Consider the following 18449-nt stretch of genomic DNA (forward strand, 5'->3'; position numbering starts at 1 on the left):
TTAATCTCACAGATACCGAAACAGATAGATTAATCTCACAGGTACTGAAACAGATAGATTAATCTCACAGGTACTGAAACAGATGGATTAATCTCACACATACCAAAACAGATAGATTAATCTCACAGATACTGAAACAGATAGATTAATCTCACAGGTACTGAAACAGATAGATTAATCTCAACAGGTACTGAAACAGATAGATTAATCTCAACAGGTACTGAAACAGATAGATTAATCTCAACAGGTACTGAAACAGATAGATTAATCTCACAGATACTGAAACAGATAGATTAATATCACAGATACCGAAACCGTAAATTCAGGACCACATGGACTTGGAAAATTCAGGACCACATGGACTTGGTAAATTCAGGACCACGTGGACTTGGAAAATTCAGGACCACATGGACTTGGTAAATTCAGGACCACATGGACATGGTAAATTCAGGACCACGTGGACTTGGTAAATTCAGGACAACGTGGACTTGGAAAATTCAGGACCACATGGACTTGGTAAATTCAGGACCACATGGACATGGTAAATTCAGGACCACGTGGACTTGGTAAATTCAGGACCACATGGACATGGTAAATTCAGGACCAATTGGACTTGGTAAATTCAGGACAACGTGGACTTGGAAAATTCAGGACCACATGGACTTGGTAAATTCAGGACCACATGGACATGGTAAATTCAGGACCACGTGGACTTGGTAAATTCAGGACCACTTGGACTTGGTAAATTCAGGACCAAGTGGACATGGTAAATTCAGGACCACGTGGACTTAGTAAATTCAGGACCAAGTGGACTTGGTAAATTCAGGACCACGTGGACTTGGTAATTTCAGGACCACGTGGACTTGGTAAATTCAGGACCACGTGGCCTAGTAAATTCAGTACCACATGGACTTGGTAATTTCAGGACCACGTGGACTTGGTAAATTCAGGACCAAGTGGACATGGTAAATTCAGGACCAAGTGGACATGGTAAATTCAGGACCACATGGACATGGTAAATTCAGGACTACATGGACTTGGTAAATTCAGGACCACGTGGACTTGGTTCAGGACCACATGGACTTGGTAAATTCAGGACCAAGTGGACATGGTAAATTCAGGACCAAGTGGACATGGTAAATTCAGGACCACATGGACATGGTAAATTCAGGACCAAGTGGACTTGGTAAATTCAGGACCAAGTGGACATGGTAAATTCAGGACCAAGTGGACATGGTAAATTCAGGACCAAGTGGACTTGGTAAATTCAGGACCACATGGACATGGTAAATTCAGGACCAAGTGGACTTGGTAAATTCAGGACCAAGTGGACATGGTAAATTCAGGACCAAGTGGACATGGTAAATTCAGGACCACATGGACATGGTAAATTCAGGACCAAGTGGACTTGGTAAATTCAGGACCACATGGCCTAGTAAATTCAGGACCACATGGACTTGGTAAATTCAGGACCACATGGACTTGGTAAATTCAGGACCACATGGCCTAGTAAATTCAGGACCACATGGACTTGGTAAATTCAGGACCACGTGGACATGGTAAATTCAGGACCAAGTGGACTTGGTAAATTCAGGACCACATGGACATGGTAAATTCAGGACCAAGTGGACTTGGTAAATTCAGGACCACATGGACATGGTAAATTCAGGACCACATGGACATGGTAAATTCAGGACCAAGTGGACTTGGTAAATTCAGGACCACATGGCCTAGTAAATTCAGGACCACATGGACTTGGTAAATTCAGGACCACATGGACTTGGTAAATTCAGGACCACATGGCCTAGTAAATTCAGGACCACATGGACTTGGTAAATTCAGGACCACGTGGACATGGTAAATTCAGGACCAAGTGGACTTGGTAAATTCAGGACCACATGGACATGGTAAATTCAGGACCAAGTGGACTTGGTAAATTCAGGACCAAGTGGACTTGGTAAATTCAGGACCACATGGACATGGTAAATTCAGGACCAAGTGGACTTGGTAAATTCAGGACCACATGGACATGGTAAATTCAGGACCACGTGGACATGGTAAATTCAGGACCAAGTGGACTTGGTAAATTCAGGACCACATGGACATGGTAAATTCAGGACCAAGTGGACTTGGTAAATTCAGGACCACTTGGACTTGGTAAATTCAGGACCAAGTGGACATGGTAAATTCAGGACCACGTGGACTTAGTAAATTCAGGACCAAGTGGACTTGGTAAATTCAGGACCACGTGGACTTGGTAATTTCAGGACCACGTGGACTTGGTAAATTCAGGACCACGTGGCCTAGTAAATTCAGTACCACATGGACTTGGTAATTTCAGGACCACGTGGACTTGGTTCAGGACCACATGGACTTGGTAAATTCAGGACCAAGTGGACATGGTAAATTCAGGACCAAGTGGACATGGTAAATTCAGGACTACATGGACTTGGTAAATTCAGGACCACGTGGACTTGGTTCAGGACCACATGGACTTGGTAAATTCAGGACCAAGTGGACATGGTAAATTCAGGACCAAGTGGACATGGTAAATTCAGGACCACATGGACATGGTAAATTCAGGACCAAGTGGACTTGGTAAATTCAGGACCAAGTGGACATGGTAAATTCAGGACCAAGTGGACATGGTAAATTCAGGACCAAGTGGACTTGGTAAATTCAGGACCACATGGACATGGTAAATTCAGGACCAAGTGGACTTGGTAAATTCAGGACCAAGTGGACATGGTAAATTCAGGACCAAGTGGACATGGTAAATTCAGGACCACATGGACATGGTAAATTCAGGACCAAGTGGACTTGGTAAATTCAGGACCACATGGCCTAGTAAATTCAGGACCACATGGACTTGGTAAATTCAGGACCACATGGACTTGGTAAATTCAGGACCACATGGCCTAGTAAATTCAGGACCACATGGACTTGGTAAATTCAGGACCACGTGGACATGGTAAATTCAGGACCAAGTGGACTTGGTAAATTCAGGACCACATGGACATGGTAAATTCAGGACCAAGTGGACTTGGTAAATTCAGGACCACATGGACATGGTAAATTCAGGACCACATGGACATGGTAAATTCAGGACCAAGTGGACTTGGTAAATTCAGGACCACATGGACATGGTAAATTCAGGACCACATGGACATGGTAAATTCAGGACCAAGTGGACTTGGTAAATTCAGGACCACATGGCCTAGTAAATTCAGGACCACATGGACTTGGTAAATTCAGGACCACATGGACTTGGTAAATTCAGGACCACATGGCCTAGTAAATTCAGGACCACATGGACTTGGTAAATTCAGGACCACGTGGACATGGTAAATTCAGGACCAAGTGGACTTGGTAAATTCAGGACCACATGGACATGGTAAATTCAGGACCAAGTGGACTTGGTAAATTCAGGACCACATGGACATGGTAAATTCAGGACCACATGGACATGGTAAATTCAGGACCAAGTGGACTTGGTAAATTCAGGACCACATGGACCTGGTTTCAGCATGCAGGAAACGTCCCGTCTGACAGAAGGTGTGAATGAAGGAGAAACAGGAGGAGGTTCTCTGGAGCTGAGACCAGCACGGCTCTTTGCTGAATCACTGCACACGTCCACACGCTGAGATCTAGGACGGAGAATTCGCCAGAACAAACATCCTCCTTCCTCTTCGCATCATATTTTAGGAAACAGAGACTACCCATGATGCTCAGCAAGAGGCAGAAATCCATGTTTTCATGTAAACTCTGAGTTTTTTTATTCATGGACAATAGTTTAACAACATTATCATGTAGAAGTGGAGCTTACATCAGTGCTGTCCCGTTGTTGAGGTCTGACACACCCTCACTATTCTATGGCATCATTTCTAGAAACTAAAACCCCGTTCATGGGTCCCCTTTAAAATCCAGAAGCAGAGCTGGACCAGAGAAGCACACAGACGTCTCACTGCTCTGGTATGTGAGCTGATCTTCTCCTGCACAGCCTGACAGATTATTAACCCTTTGAGACTCATAACTATCTTCTTCTGATGTCTCTGCATCTTAGTCTGAGAGTCCACCAGCTCACTGTAAACACTGCAACGCCAGGAATTCTCCATCCAGACAAACCTAAATAACCTAACAGAAACCTAATAGTTTCACTGCAGAGGAGACAGATAGGGCAAAAAAAGGCTGTAAATATGTATTTACGTATGAAAAATATATATCTATGTATAATGAATACATATTTAGGTATAATAAATATGTATTTAGGTATAATAAATATGTATTTAGGTATAATAAATATGTATTTAGGTATAATAAATATGTATTTAGGTATAATAAATATGTATTTAGGTATAATAAATATGTATTTAGGTATAATAAATATGTATTTAGGTATAATAAATATGTCTGTTTGGGGCGTCAGAATGAAGAACAGCAACATCATGCTTCTCAGCAGCATCATTCTGTGGGGATGCTTCTCAGCAGCATGGTGCTGTGGGGATGCTTCTCAATCTTCATCAGTGGAGGATACTCAGAGCTGAGACTGCAGCCAAAGGTGACTCTACTAAAGACTGACTGGAAGGGGGGACTATTTATTCACTCACTTATTTAACATTTCATTTTTAATTTAATTTACCTTCCTTTGAAGACATCTGATTCCACTTTGATATTAAAGAGTATTTTTCAGTTGTTTTTTTGTTGTCAATAATCCAGATTATATTTGATAGTGTGTTGTATTTCATGTCTGTCTCAGAACAGAAACCTTTATTTCTAATGTGGTAGTATGATTTGTGTTCATTGCCTTCATGTTTTTCTCGTCGTCTCTAGCGCCACAAAAGTAAAGCCTTGGTTTGAATAATTCACTGAAGATTTCTTACTGAAATTTCAGCCTCTGATATAAAGCCAGACTTGACCCTAAGTCCATCTGTGGGCTCAAAAAAGAGCTGGAACTGTGTCTAGTCTGTGTTTTATCAGTATAAACTGTTCTTTAGTGCTTAGAGACGATGGAGAAGAAAAGAGAAGAGTCGAGAATGAAAGAGACTGAGCTCTTCAGACAACAAAGAAAACACAGAGTGAGACATCACGACTGCAGATGGGAGATGTTTTTCTTTCACCTTCTGTTTGTTCTCCATCTGTCCACCTGTCTGCACCCCCCCCCCCCCCCCCCCAGGCTCCCCATTTATAGAAACTGATCAATAAAATCAATCAATACTGCTCAGCCATGGAGGAGCAGAGAAACTAACACCTGTCTAGCCTTTTGTTTCTTCCTCTTAAGGATTTATCCGTGGACATTTAACCATTTAACCAGCTCTGTGTTTGTGGCTGTTTCTCTAAATCTTCTGATGGATGAAGGTAAACGGGGGTTCTCTGAGTGAAGAGACCATCTCTCCACCCCGGTACAGAACATGTACGGGCTGACTCTTTAAGACACCCGCGGAGACTCTAGACGGCTCCAGTCTAGTACGTCAATGTGTGTACCTAAGCCGTGTTTCCATCAGGGGGTCCGATTTGATTCAGTAAACCCAAGAACACAGGCGAAGGCTAAAATCAAACCCGTGAACAGCAAAACCACTAAGGTCAATTCACGCTGCCAGGCTGATGGAGGGAGTCCCTACCTATCAAGGTCGGACCTGAGGGAGGACCAGAACCCCATGTGGCTGCTGCACGTGTGTCATCAACAGCATCTCACCATGGGCCCATGAAGAGTAAGATCCAGCTGGGACCAGCCTCTTTGGACTCATCTATGGTCCTAACCCACATTTAGACCCTCAGCTCTCAGTAAGGCCCAGATGCCTCAAGTCTCAGCAGATCAGGAGCTGATCAGACTCCTATATGGTTCATGCCGGTCAGGGATCTGATTGGCTGATGTGCATTTCTGTCCAGTCATGTTCCCGTTCACATCTCTGTTTAGTGGTCTTTAACACTTTGATGACCAAACTGTGAATATAGTGGGTTCATGAGCTTCCTCTGCTGACCTCCTCAGAGAAACACCGGTAGAAAAAGTTTGTTCTAGAAGAGTCCGATTTAAAATGAGCAGAGATTGTGACCTGTTCTTGAGGATTTCTCATGTTTCATCAGACATTCCTCCAGCCTGGCTCTAAAACCACTACATGGCCATTTGGTGGATTAGACACTTTAATTTTCTAAGTGTTATTTACTCCTTCCTGACTCAGAGTTGCTGTAATCTCCGGCGTTGAGCTCTGCCAGGCCAGGGAAGCAGTTTAGTGTCAGCTCAGGACCAGGAGAGGGTTAGACCAGGAGATTTGAGGGTCCGGTCTTCGGGGGAACTGCTTTATTTCTGCTCAGAGGAAAGGCTGGACTGTTGCTGACAGGAGAGTGGACATTTAAGGATCATTTATGAGAAGCTGTGGACATTGTCCATCTGTTGAATTAGCACACAAACAGCTTCTGCAGGAAACAGCTAGGACCTGCAGGCTGAAGAGAATTCATTAATAGTAACCCACTTAGGGTGGGGGAGGGGCGGCCTGCTGTTTGGGGGGTATTAGGGCGAAGCTGGAGAGTCATCAGATGAGACAGCATGGATCAGAGGGAAGGGGGCTTTAGCATTTATAGCCACACGAGCCAATGGGTCCAAGGGAAAAAGTCTGCCTGTCGTTGGAATTATCTTCCAAACTTTACAGATTTTGGACGCCGTTCATGATTCCCAGAGGAAGAATTTGCAGAAATTAATCAGTCATCTCTGACATTCAAACTTTCTTTTATGTCCTCGGAAACGGAAGAAAATTGTAGACTGAGATTCTGGACCCAGGAAGCCGTCTCATCTCTGCACGGTTAACTGTCGGCCTTCAGAGATGGAAAATGTCCCTGCTTTTTTCACTTTGCATGGGAGGTTGTCCAGATAAACGTGAAATATCCCAGAGAAAGAAAACTGAAAACCTCTATCTGCATGTCAGGTTATGTGCCAGTGGCTCAAAGAGAGCAAAAATGTCCCCAACCTGGTTCATCTCCTCCCATGACTCCTCTCTTCAACTGCAGATTAATCAACTGCTGATCAATATTGATCAGCTCCACCATACTCTGGACTGATCAATATTGATCAGCTCCACCATACTCTGGACTGATCAATATCGATCAGCTCCAACATACTCTGGACTGATCAATATCGATCAGCTCCAACATACTCTGGACTGATCAATATCTATCAGCTCCAACATACTCTGGACTGATCAATATCGATCAGCTCCAACATACTCTGGACTGATCAATATCTATCAGCTCCAACATACTCTGGACTGATCAATATCTATCAGCTCCAACATACTCTGGACTGATCAATATCGATCAGCTCCAACATACTCTGGACTGATCAATATCGATCAGCTCCAACATACTCTGGACTGATCAATATCTATCAGCTCCAACATACTCTGGACTGATCAATATCGATCAGCTCCAACATACTCTGGACTGATCAATATCTATCAGCTCCAACATACTCTGGACTGATCAATATCTATCAGCTCCAACATACTCTGGACTGATCAATATCGATCAGCTCCAACATACTCTGGACTGATCAATATCGATCAGCTCCAACATACTCTGGACTGATCAATATCTATCAGCTCCAACATACTCTGGACTGATCAATATCGATCAGCTCCAACATACTCTGGACTGATCAATATCTATCAGCTCCAACATACTCTGGACTGATCAATATCGATCAGCTCCAACATACTCTGGACTGATCAATATCGATCAGCTCCAACATACTCTGGACTGATCAATATCGATCAGCTCCCTGATCTCCTGCAGACAGGAGGAGGGCAGACGGGGGTGCGTGGACCAGGACTAGGTGAGCATGCTCAGTAACAGTGTAGATCTGCAGCTGTCCTCAGGAACCCGACCATCTTTGTCTTCATTCTTTAAGGACTCAGAGCTTCAACAACAACCAGATGGATGTGATATCAGCGACGCTGGGCAGACTGAGGGCTGTTTTCAGCTGTTTGAGATGAGAGGACTCTGGTTGTCTCACTAAACACCAGCAGAGACCACAAAGGGTTAAATATCCACAAAAACATGGAAGAGAATTATTCCTGACGCTTTCATGCACAGAAGCAGAAAGAACAAAGAGTTTCAGCAGCAGAGGTGTGAAGGATTCTTTATGATTCAGTCTGAGAGGACCAGAGGGACTCAGTGAGCACGTGTGGAACTGGAGCAGCGTTTCCTTCTTTCATCAGGATGGTAAAGTTGAAAACTAAAGCTAGCATGGAAAGAAGCAGGGAAACACCGATGAAACGCGGCGTTTCAGGAGGTCCACCTTGTTCTGCGTCTCTGTTTGTGCTAATTAAAGCCCCCCCCCCCATTATCCTCCGCCCCGCTCTCACTGAGCAGCTCTGGGAGCCAGGGGGAAGGTATGTGGGCTCGCTGCCAGCTGAACCCACCGGCCTGGGAGAAAAGCAGCGAGGCTGCCCGTGTGGGGGCGAACCCACCGACCAACCAGCCAGCTCTGCCAGGCGAGGGGGGAGACCCTCCTCTACATGTCAACCTTTCCAGGAAAGAGGAAGAAAAGAAGCTCATTTTTAGTCCATCATTCAGGAGCTCCACAAAAAAGAGCTTTAAGAGGAATTCCCGGAACTTCTAGTCACTGAAAACGTTATTCAAGCTCCATCTGAAAGAAGGAAACCTCACTCTGATCATTTTCCTCAGGCTGTTTTATCCAATGATCCCAGAGTTATAGATAGAACCACACCAAGCTAACTAAGCTAAGCTAAGCTAAACTAAATCTTTAAGCCTAAAACTAAAATGTAAAACTAAATCTTGAATCTTAAAACTAACACCGAAGTCCTAAATCTTAAGGTCCACTGTTTTATCAGGTCAAAGGTCAACGCAGCCATCTACCAGGACATTTCAGAGACCTTCATGCTTCCTTCTGCTGACCAGCACCATGGAGATGCTGATTTGATTCTCCAGCAGGACTTGGCCCCTGCCCACACTGCCAAAGGTACCAAAGCTGCTTCAGTGACCATGGAGTTACTGTGACTCTGAGCTGAACCCCATAGAGGATCTATGGAGGATGAGAGACGCCAGACCTGAAGGCCGCTATCACAGCAACCTGGGCTTCATTACACCTGAGCAGTGCCACAGGCTGATCGCCTCCATGCCACGCCGCATTGATGCAGTAATTCATGCAGAAGGAGGCCCGACCAAGTATTGATGCATAGAAATGAACAGACTTTTCAGCAGCCTGACATTTCTGTTTAAAACATCCTTTTATTGATCTAATGGAATATTCTCATTTTCTGAGACTCTGAATTTTGGGTTTTCTTATCTGTAGCCATAATCATCAACGTTCAGAGAGATAAAGGCTGAAATATTCCACTCTGTGTGTAACGAGTCTAGATAATATATGGCTTTACCTTTCAGAAAAGAGGGACAGAGAGCGTTTTCATGATATTCCAGTTTTCTGAGACGCACTAGTGCTGCCCTCCTTCTCTTTTCGCCCTGCCCTGATAAAGTCTGTGCACGCCGCTGACTCGGGGGCACTAGGACCCATCAGCCTGCTGGGCGCTCCTCTGCCGGCGCTAGGACCTGGCGGACACCCTGCTCTCTCTCTTTGTCTCCACCATCAGAGCCTCCTCCTCCTCTCTGTCCCTCTCTGGGCTCATTCCGTGTCTCTCTCTCCATCAGCAGCGGGCTGGATGCTAGCAGGGACAGAAACATGGCTGTGAATCTCGGCAAGAACAGACTGGCCCTGCTGACCGCCTACCAGGACGTCATCGACGACACCTCGGACACTGACTGGTGAGTCCTGACTTTCCTCTGTCCTCTCGCTCCTCTTCGACCCTCTGAGGGTTAGCTGTCCTGGTTGGTGCTCGGTGAGGATGCGCAGGTCACAGCAGCAGCAGCAGCATCCTCACACTCGGACTGTTGAGGTCCAGGCCGGCTGGTAAAGTCCTCTGACTGTCAGGACGCACGGCTGCGCCGCTTTACCTCTCCTGATTAAGCGCATTAGGCAGCGACGCACATGGAGCAGGTCTGAAAGCGGAGAAAGTGAGAGTTTGCTGGTGCTAGAGCTCACGAACAGGGTTTCTCTTTGGACAACATGCGCTGCTGTGACACAGCGCACTGTGCGCACTGGACAAATCATTGCGCACGCAGAGCAGCGCTTTGTTTCCCCTCAGTTTCATTCGGGACCAGGTCTGCCCTCGGCCAGCTGGAAGCGATTTGGAGCTTTTATGTAAGGCGATGCAGCGGTGTGTGAGTAGGAGGGACAGGGCCTGGACCAGAGATACTGATGAGCCTCTGCATCCCCAAAACGAGGGCGGAGAGGAGAGGGGCGAGGCCGGCGGGTGGGAGGGGAAAGAGGGGAGGGGGGAGGGGGTGGGGGCTTCCATCATCACCCTTTGTGGCCTTTCCTCACTGTGAGCCAGAGCCGGGGGGGGGGGGGGGGGGGCTTACAGGGGCTGCTGGAGATTTTTACTAAACCAACTATGGGAGCTAAAACTCTCTGATGGAGTCTTTTAGATTCCAAACATAGTCAGGGGTTCAAGTCACTCCGAGTCTCCCAGATGGAAGCCTGTGATGCTGCTTTAAAGGGAATGTAGGACTCGGCACTCGGTACATAATTTCTCTTTTTTTGCTGCACAGATTTGACTTTTCTTCCATGTTTGTTTCAAACCTGAATGGGGTGCAGACAGGGGCCCACAGGTGGGAGGGGCCTGTAATGACAAGTCTGTTTATATACAGCCTTTAACAAATGTATTAGCCCACCTGTCATACCTGTCTGAGACCATCCAGCATCATGAAGTGCTTTAATGCAGACTCTTTCATTTTCAGTCAGCTCTCCACGTTTTACCATTTTGAACAGGAATGAGGAATTTCAAACTGAGTTCACCCAAATTTTTGCCGGCTCACTGGGCTTCTCTGAGAAGTCAGAAATGAATCAAGCACAACATTCAACCACTAAAACTCATTTTTCTCTTCAGGAATGACAGTAAATAACTATAATCTGACACATTCATCAGAAATATTCATGTGCTTTACTATTTTTTCAGTTTTTTGTAAATCAGTAAAATTGAAAATGGATAACAATAATAATTCTGTTCTATATAAAACTGTCATCTGGGTTAAAGAGCTTCTACATGTTGGTGTATTATTGCAGAAACATCAATAATGATTGTGGTAAGTACCAATGCTGATAATTTAGGGCAGCTGTGGCAGAAACCTGACTGTGGTTAGGGTTAGGGTGGGCTGATACATTTGGTAAGCTCTGTTTTTTTCTGAGTAATTAGTGTCAGTATTGAATCAAAAGCAATGAATGAGTAAATACTGGAGGCCCTTACTGCTCCTGCTGTCCCCTATAAAGGTCTGAATGGTCTGGTCCAGCACGGCCAAATAATGGAAGTGTCTCCAGTTTAACCTTGGTAAAACCATGGCTCTTAAATGGGGAAGTTGTGCTTCAAAAATACATTAAAATGCAGATATTACAGAAACTGAATTTGTTTCTTGGCGGGCCAGGTAAGGCGGGTGTCTGTGAGTCACATCCTTCTGGGGGCCCAGAATCCCTCGCTCCGCCCCGGGGTGCAGACGTTCATCTCTGACGGCCACGCCCACAGATCCATCGTCTCTTCTAGAAACTACATTTAAGTTTTTCCTAAACAAACTCTGGCAGCTCCATCCATGAAATAGCCTCACAAACATTACACACACAGAAAAGGTCAGAGGTCAAATCTGGGATTAAATTATGCATAGACCCATTTTAGCAGGAGTTACAAGAATGGTGGCTCATGTTAACTTCTCTAGCTTTAGCCAAAGCTAGCATAGCTATGCTAGCTACATAGTGATTGTTATTAGTCAGTGTAGCTAGATTAGCTTTAGCAATGTGAACTTTAGCAAATGTAGCTGGAGCTAACCTAGCTACGTGGAGAACATAGCTACACAGGTTACATAGCTGCTTTTATGGACTCAGCATTAGCAAGTTTAGCTTCAAAGCTACGTTAGCTACATAGCTTACTACATAGCTTACACAGCTAACGGAGCTGCATAGATAACATAGCTACGTAGCTAGAGGAGCTTTTCCCTGGAAGCATCCTGTTAACTCTGATTCCTTAAAGGTTTTTAATTTCGCTCACCCCAAACGAACTTTGATCCAACTTTATTTTGAACATTTTAAAGAGGCGGAGTCTCAGATGAACGACCTGCAGCCGGACCCTGAATGTACTCCAGGAGAGGTTAGCAGCAGCAACGGTTCCTCAGAGTCCCGAGTCCTGAACAGGTGTGTCAGATACCTGAGGGGGTTCCTCAGAGTCCCGAGTCCTGAACAGGTGTGTCAGATACCTGAGGGGGTTCCTCAGAGTCCCGAGTCCTGAACAGGTGTGTCAGATACCTGAGGGGGTTCCTCAGAGTCCCGAGTCCTGAACAGGTGTGTCAGATACCTGAGGGGGTTCCTCAGAGTCCTGAACTACTGTACAGCTCACAAACATGGCAGCAAACATAAACATGGATTGTTCCTCTGCGGTCTGGCTGGATCAGCAGTTTCTGTGAGGTCTCGGGTCTGTGGAGTTCAGGTCTGGCTGAGTTATAGTGGCTTTGCTCTGAGGATCCTAGCTGAAACCGTCCTGGTGAACTCTGCTGTCTCTGAATCACTGAGGCTGTGGTGAAAGTCTGACTGTAGTCAGAGAGTCAAATACTTCTCCACAGGAACGTCTGCAGCCTTCTCTGTCGGCCTCCTCTTCCTCTCCTGCTTGTTCTGCGATTGAAAGTAGGTTTTCTTTTTGAATCTGCAGATTTCTGAGCAAATGAAGCTAAAGGTCATGAGAGGTCATATTTGACTGTGAGTTAAACTGTAACCTGTCCTTGATCACAGAGAGGCTGCTGTAGGGGGTAAATCCAGGCTTCAGATGTGCCGTTAAAGGGTTTTATACCAGTATGTGATGACATTCAGGACTAGCAGAGCTCTGGATCTGCAGTTATCAGAGGGACAGGCTCTAGAGAGGGTCAGCCAGAGTGGTAATGGTCTGTAAACTCATTCAGCAGTCCTAATGTTCTACCAGAGCAGATGAAAACCCACCCTTCTGTCTCTTGTGTCTCTGATGTTGGTCTCCACCAATGAGCAGCAGAATCAGCTGACCCCCCCGTCTCTGTTTGAATGGATTTTCTGATTGATGCCTTTGTTTGGAGTGTTGTGACATCCAGAGCAGCTGACTGAAGACTGACCGCTGATTTCCTCATCACAGAGGGTTTTGGTTCAGATTGCGGATCCTGCTTTGACTCGTTTGGGGCCAGACTCTCTTCAGTCGCCATCTTCCCCGTGTAATGTGAACCTGGGCCATCTGCTGCTGGTCATTAGGCTAAATCAGGTCACTTTAAACACAATCACTGCTTCTGCTTTTCTGTGGCCAGTGTTGCCTGTTGGGGGGGGTGGGGTGGTTTTGGTTCCATATTTTGGCTCTTATTTGGAAAGTTGTGGTGCCTGGTGTTGACACGCTGTGTCTTAATATTAATTACTGGGAACAATGGAGGACAGAATGGTTATTAATAGGACTGTTGATCCTTTCAAATATCTATGAAAACGCTCCAGGCTTCTGTTGAAGGAGATAATCCCGTTTGACTGCAGGGCTTTGGACACCACGTTTTGATGCATTCTTGAGAAAGGAAAATTCCTGTAAGGGTTTGATGAACCTCATTTAAAGGCTCTTAAACTTTATTTTTCAGCTGTCGTTGTCAGGCCCTGGCCTCCTTTGTTTCTCTTACCAGGTGAGACAACAGCTCCTTCTCATTTCCACGATGAAAATACCCCACAGACTTTTATTTAGAAAGAGCTGATTCCTTTATAAACCTGGCGTAATAAAAGATAAGGACAGTCACAGAGTCTATGCTTGCTGGCTAGACCAGCGTTAATATTACGCTGTTGTTGTACAACTGCACACACTGGGACAGGGAGAGCAGAACCATGAGCACAATCCTCAACTTGGGGGCATTTTTTCCTTTCTAACTGTCGGACAGCATCTTAAATCTGCATGAAAACAGCAGGATTGTCTTTCTGATGTGCCTTTCTTTATCATAAAGGAAATAAACAGGAATTAGAGGTACTTGTGGACCTCCAGCTGCGAAGGAATACTTGGTATTATTTTCCTGCTAGTTGTGTTTGCTATGAGGCTGAGATGAATCACAGACTTGGACTTAGAGTCTTTGGGTCCAGTCTTACTAAACTCTGGTGAAGCCTGGACGCTGACTGATGGCCAGAGGCGCGGCTGGACTCCTTTGTGAAGACTTCTCTTCGGCACATCTTTGGGTATCGTTGGCGTGCTGAAGGAAGGGTCAGCTGCACATCTACGGACAACTGGGTCAGTTTCCTGGCCCAGCTCACCATGTCATGGGTGCCCAGGACCTGGTGGGCTGGACCAGACGTCCGGGCACCTGCGTGCATCGTGGAGAGACCGGGGAGGATACCTGGAGAGATGGGACGTGGGTGTGGCACAGGCCTGGACGATGGTCATCAGGAGGCCAGGGCAGTACAGGACCAAGGATGATGGGGAGAAGTGCTGGACCGGCATATGCTCCCATACCCGAGCTGACCTACCTGTGGGGTCTGACTGTTTATGGAACAGAGAGATGCTGAGATCGCCGCTGTGGCTGTTTGCTCTGACCCTGGCCTCCATGTGTGAGACTTTGGTCAGTCTGTCCCAGCTTCACTGGTACGGTGTGAACCCTGGGTTCATGGCCCACCACTGGACAGCGTGGTGTGAGCAAACATAAATGATTTAGGCCCACAGTCTGAGCTGACATTCCTCTTTGTCTGACTGGTCTATGGCCACGCTGTAAACCAGCCTCCCACCATAACAGTGTGAAGTTGGTCTGCAGAATGTGGCTAAAGTTAGCAGCGCTAGCTGCCTCAGTTATAACCTGACCTCTACCCCAGAGCTGTTTCCCCAAGCTGTCCCGTTCCTGTGAGACACTCTGGGTGTTAGCGTGCTAAAGCAGCCATGTTGGATGAAAAACAACTGCAGAAGAGTTCAGATGGCGTGTTTGACAGGACTGTGGGCCTGAATTAAAGAAATATTAATGATCAGTTTAAACGAGCTCAGAGAGATCCAGTCAGAACCGTTTGAGCAGCTGTTCATGGTCATTCCTATCTAGCAGTGTTGAAAATGCCTTCTGCTACCTTTATATCTACAGTTCCTAACAGATGTATCAGCCCACCCTAACCCTAACCACAGTCAGGTTTCTGCCACAGCTGCCCTAAATTAACAGCATTGGTAATTACCAAAACCATTTTGATGTTTCTGCAATGGTTAATACACCAATATGTAGAAGCTCTTTAACCCAAATGATATTTTTAATGCTAAAATAGAATTATTATTGTTATCCATGAATTTTCACATTTACTGATTTATAAAAAAAAACTGAAAAAATAGTAAAGCACATTAATATTTCTGATTAATATGTCAGATTATAGTTATTTACTGTCATTCCTGAAGAGAAAAATGAGTTTTAGTGGTTGAATGTTGTGCTTGATTCATTTCTGACTTCTCAGAGAAGCCCAGTGAGCCGGCTCAAATTTGGGTGAATTCAGTTTGAAATTCCTCATTCCTGTTCAAAATGGTAAAACGTGGAGAGCTGACTGAAAATGAAAGAGTCGGCATTAAAGCACTTCATGATGCTGGATGGTCTCTGAGACAGAGAGTACAGGTGGGCTAATACATTTGTTAAAGACTGTAAATATTCATCCTGGTTGTCGAGGGTTCAGTCGCTGATGTCCAGGAAGTCTTTTCATAATGAACCCTCAGTTAAGGTTATGAGGTGATGGTGTAGACCTGTGGCTCTAGAATAAACCTCTACCAGGCCTTTACCCAGCATGGAGACGCCAAAGTCAGGCCACAGGTTCACTACAGAGCAGTGAAAGACTTTTAATTTGAAATAGTTTCTCTAACAGGAAGCAGCCTGTATGGGGCTTTCTGATTGGTGGGTCAGCTTTCCAATCAGACCCAACAGGAAGTCTATGAAAACATTACCTTTAGGGTCAGTTCTACATAAACCCTGCTATAAGCTTCATCCTGTGTCGTGTGGAATATTCACATTTCTATAGTTTTCATGCTAAAATGGAGCCATGGTTGGAAGAGAAGCTACAGCCTGCTGCTTTAGTGTCTGGCCTTGAGGACAGGAGCGTTTTGCTCTACTCCAGTCTGTTTTGTAAAGAGAAAATGAAGGTGATGGTTTGGTTCAAAAAGCTTCACTGTGAGGGAAAAAGAGGAGAATCTGATTCATTTCTGCTTGAATTTTTAAAAAATGCAACCCAAAGAAGAAATCAAAAGGCGCAGAGTAATTTTTGACCCTTTATGCCACTAAAATATTTTCAGGAGGAGTGAAACCTGATGTGAAGTCCTCAGAACCAGGTCCCTGCTGCGCTGAAAGGCTTCGGTGTGGTAGATTCATGAATGACAGACATATATGATGTTCATTATGGAGGGAAAGATCAGATCCTGGACAGATTTCCATCACTGTTCCTGTGTTTTCTACAGCAGTCTGCTCCCAGGATGCTGGAACATGTCGCTAACGTGTTGAACAGGAAATGATGCGTTTCCCTCACACGTCTCTAGGCCTCACAGATCTGTAAATGTGTAAATGACGTCTGGCACCGTGTTAGAGCGAGACGCCACCGTCTGTTGGCGTGTCAGCGAGAGAGAGAGAGAGGGAGAGAGGGAGAGAGGGAGGGAGCGGCCAACCATCGGCTCAAAGGTTAATGCTTCCTGTAAGGCCGTTCAAATGTTAGCTTCATTCTGACAGATGATCCTCCACTGCAGAGCCAGAGATGCTCGGGGCCTCAGGCCTGCCCCCAGTTTTCACACTTGATGAGGTTTGAACAAAGACAGAGACTTCATAGCACCGCTGACCCCAAACAACACGGGATATGGCCCCATAAACCCCCTCTGTCCCAGTATCCTGCCTATCATCAGTCCATCCTGGAGGCTGTGGAGATGTTGGAGATTTCGCTTTCAAACATCTCTATGTCTCATTCTAAAAATATCAGCCTGGTATTTCAGTCCATGGGAACGTCTCACATCCACAGACGGAGTTAGGGAAGGTTAGAACCTTTGCTAAAGATCTGGAGGCTGATTGGATCAGTGATGCTGGCCAATCAGAGGACCAGCAGCTGTTTTCACATCAGTGCATGATTGTTCACTATCAGTGAAACCAGCTGGTGGATCGGCTGGTGGATCGGCTGATAGATCGGCTGATGGATCGGCTGGTGGATCGGCTGGTGGATCAGCTGGTGGATCGTCTGGTGGATCAGCTGGTGGATCGGCTGGTGGATCGGCTGGTGGATCGGCTGATAGATCGGCTGATAGATCGGCTGATGGATCGGCTGGTGGATCGGCTGGTGGATCAGCTGATAATCAGACTCCCGCTGGTTAGGAGAGTAAAAACATCTGTAGCACTAGAACAGGTCCAGAGGGAAATTAACTGCTGCTTCAAAGGCTGCCATTGTTGACAGACTTGCAGTTGCTTCAACTAAACTACGCCTGTAGCCACGCCCTCTTCCTCCTCTAATGATGCTGATTGGTCCACTCATTCTCTGACTGGGGAAAATGTAAGCTTGAAGCTTTGCAGGATGATCCACCCAATGACAGAATCTGGCCGATACATTGACTCTGACTCTAGAATGACCTGACTAGATCCTGGAGGTCAAAGGTCATTGTTTCATGCAGTAATTTGACCTCCAAAGACCTAACTAGCTCTACAATCTAAAGTTTATTATAAACAGCCTTCCTCTCCATGTCTCCATCGTCTGCTAGTCTTCATCACTCAGGATGTAAACCACCTGCTGGTGGTTCTAGTTTGACTTCTGTTTGGATGTGGCTCTATTTTCTTACTCCTGAGACCAAACATCTAGTTGATAAAAGGAGACACTATTAATATTCATATCATTAATAGTCCTTGGTTGGTAAATTCTGTATTCATGTTTTGAGGTAATAATTAGTCTCCTCTGTGACTTGAGGCTGTTTAGGAGTCAAACATGGTTTCATTCCAGCTTTAATTACCTTCCTGTCTTCTGCATGCTCTAATCTGGGGAAGGTTTCATTCCTGTCTCGCTCTCTGTGTAGCTGGATCAATCAGGATGCCGGTTCTTTCCATGCAGCTAGAAGCCGTGGAGGTTTCTTCATTAATTACATAATACTGGTCCTCTTTGAACAGCCTTATCTCCGCCTCGCTCTCAGCAGCGTGTTCCTCTGGACTCTCTGGTCGCCTGAGGGCTGACACAGACCCGACCGCTGCGACCGGCTCAGGCCTCATCCTCAATGAGCTGAGAGGGTTTACAAGCAGAGGCGATGACAAGCAGCAGAGGATGACGGATGAGCCGGCCGCTTCCTCTCGTTCAGCCGGAGAGAAGCATGAAGCTCCGACTCCGGCTGATAACACGGGGATGATCCCGACAAGAGCTCTGTTAGCTTCTCCTGCAGCCGAATCATGCCAGTAGA

At 45.7% G+C, this 18449-nt stretch overlaps 1 protein-coding gene across 1 annotated transcript in view; it reads left to right on the plus strand.

Moving 5' to 3' along the window:
- Positions 1 to 9614: 9614 nt before the first annotated feature.
- The window catches only part of dbn1 (drebrin 1), a 186904-nt gene continuing 178069 nt past the window's right edge, over positions 9615 to 18449 (plus strand). Inside the window, exon 1 of the mRNA XM_041801027.1 lies at positions 9615 to 9771. Within this exon, the coding sequence (XP_041656961.1) occupies positions 9689 to 9771 (83 nt within the window). The 5' untranslated portion in view covers positions 9615 to 9688. The remainder of the gene's footprint in view (positions 9772 to 18449) is intronic.

Source organism: Cheilinus undulatus, linkage group 12 (assembly GCF_018320785.1).
Source record: "Cheilinus undulatus linkage group 12, ASM1832078v1, whole genome shotgun sequence".
In the NCBI taxonomy this organism is placed as follows: Eukaryota; Metazoa; Chordata; class Actinopteri; order Labriformes; family Labridae; genus Cheilinus; species Cheilinus undulatus.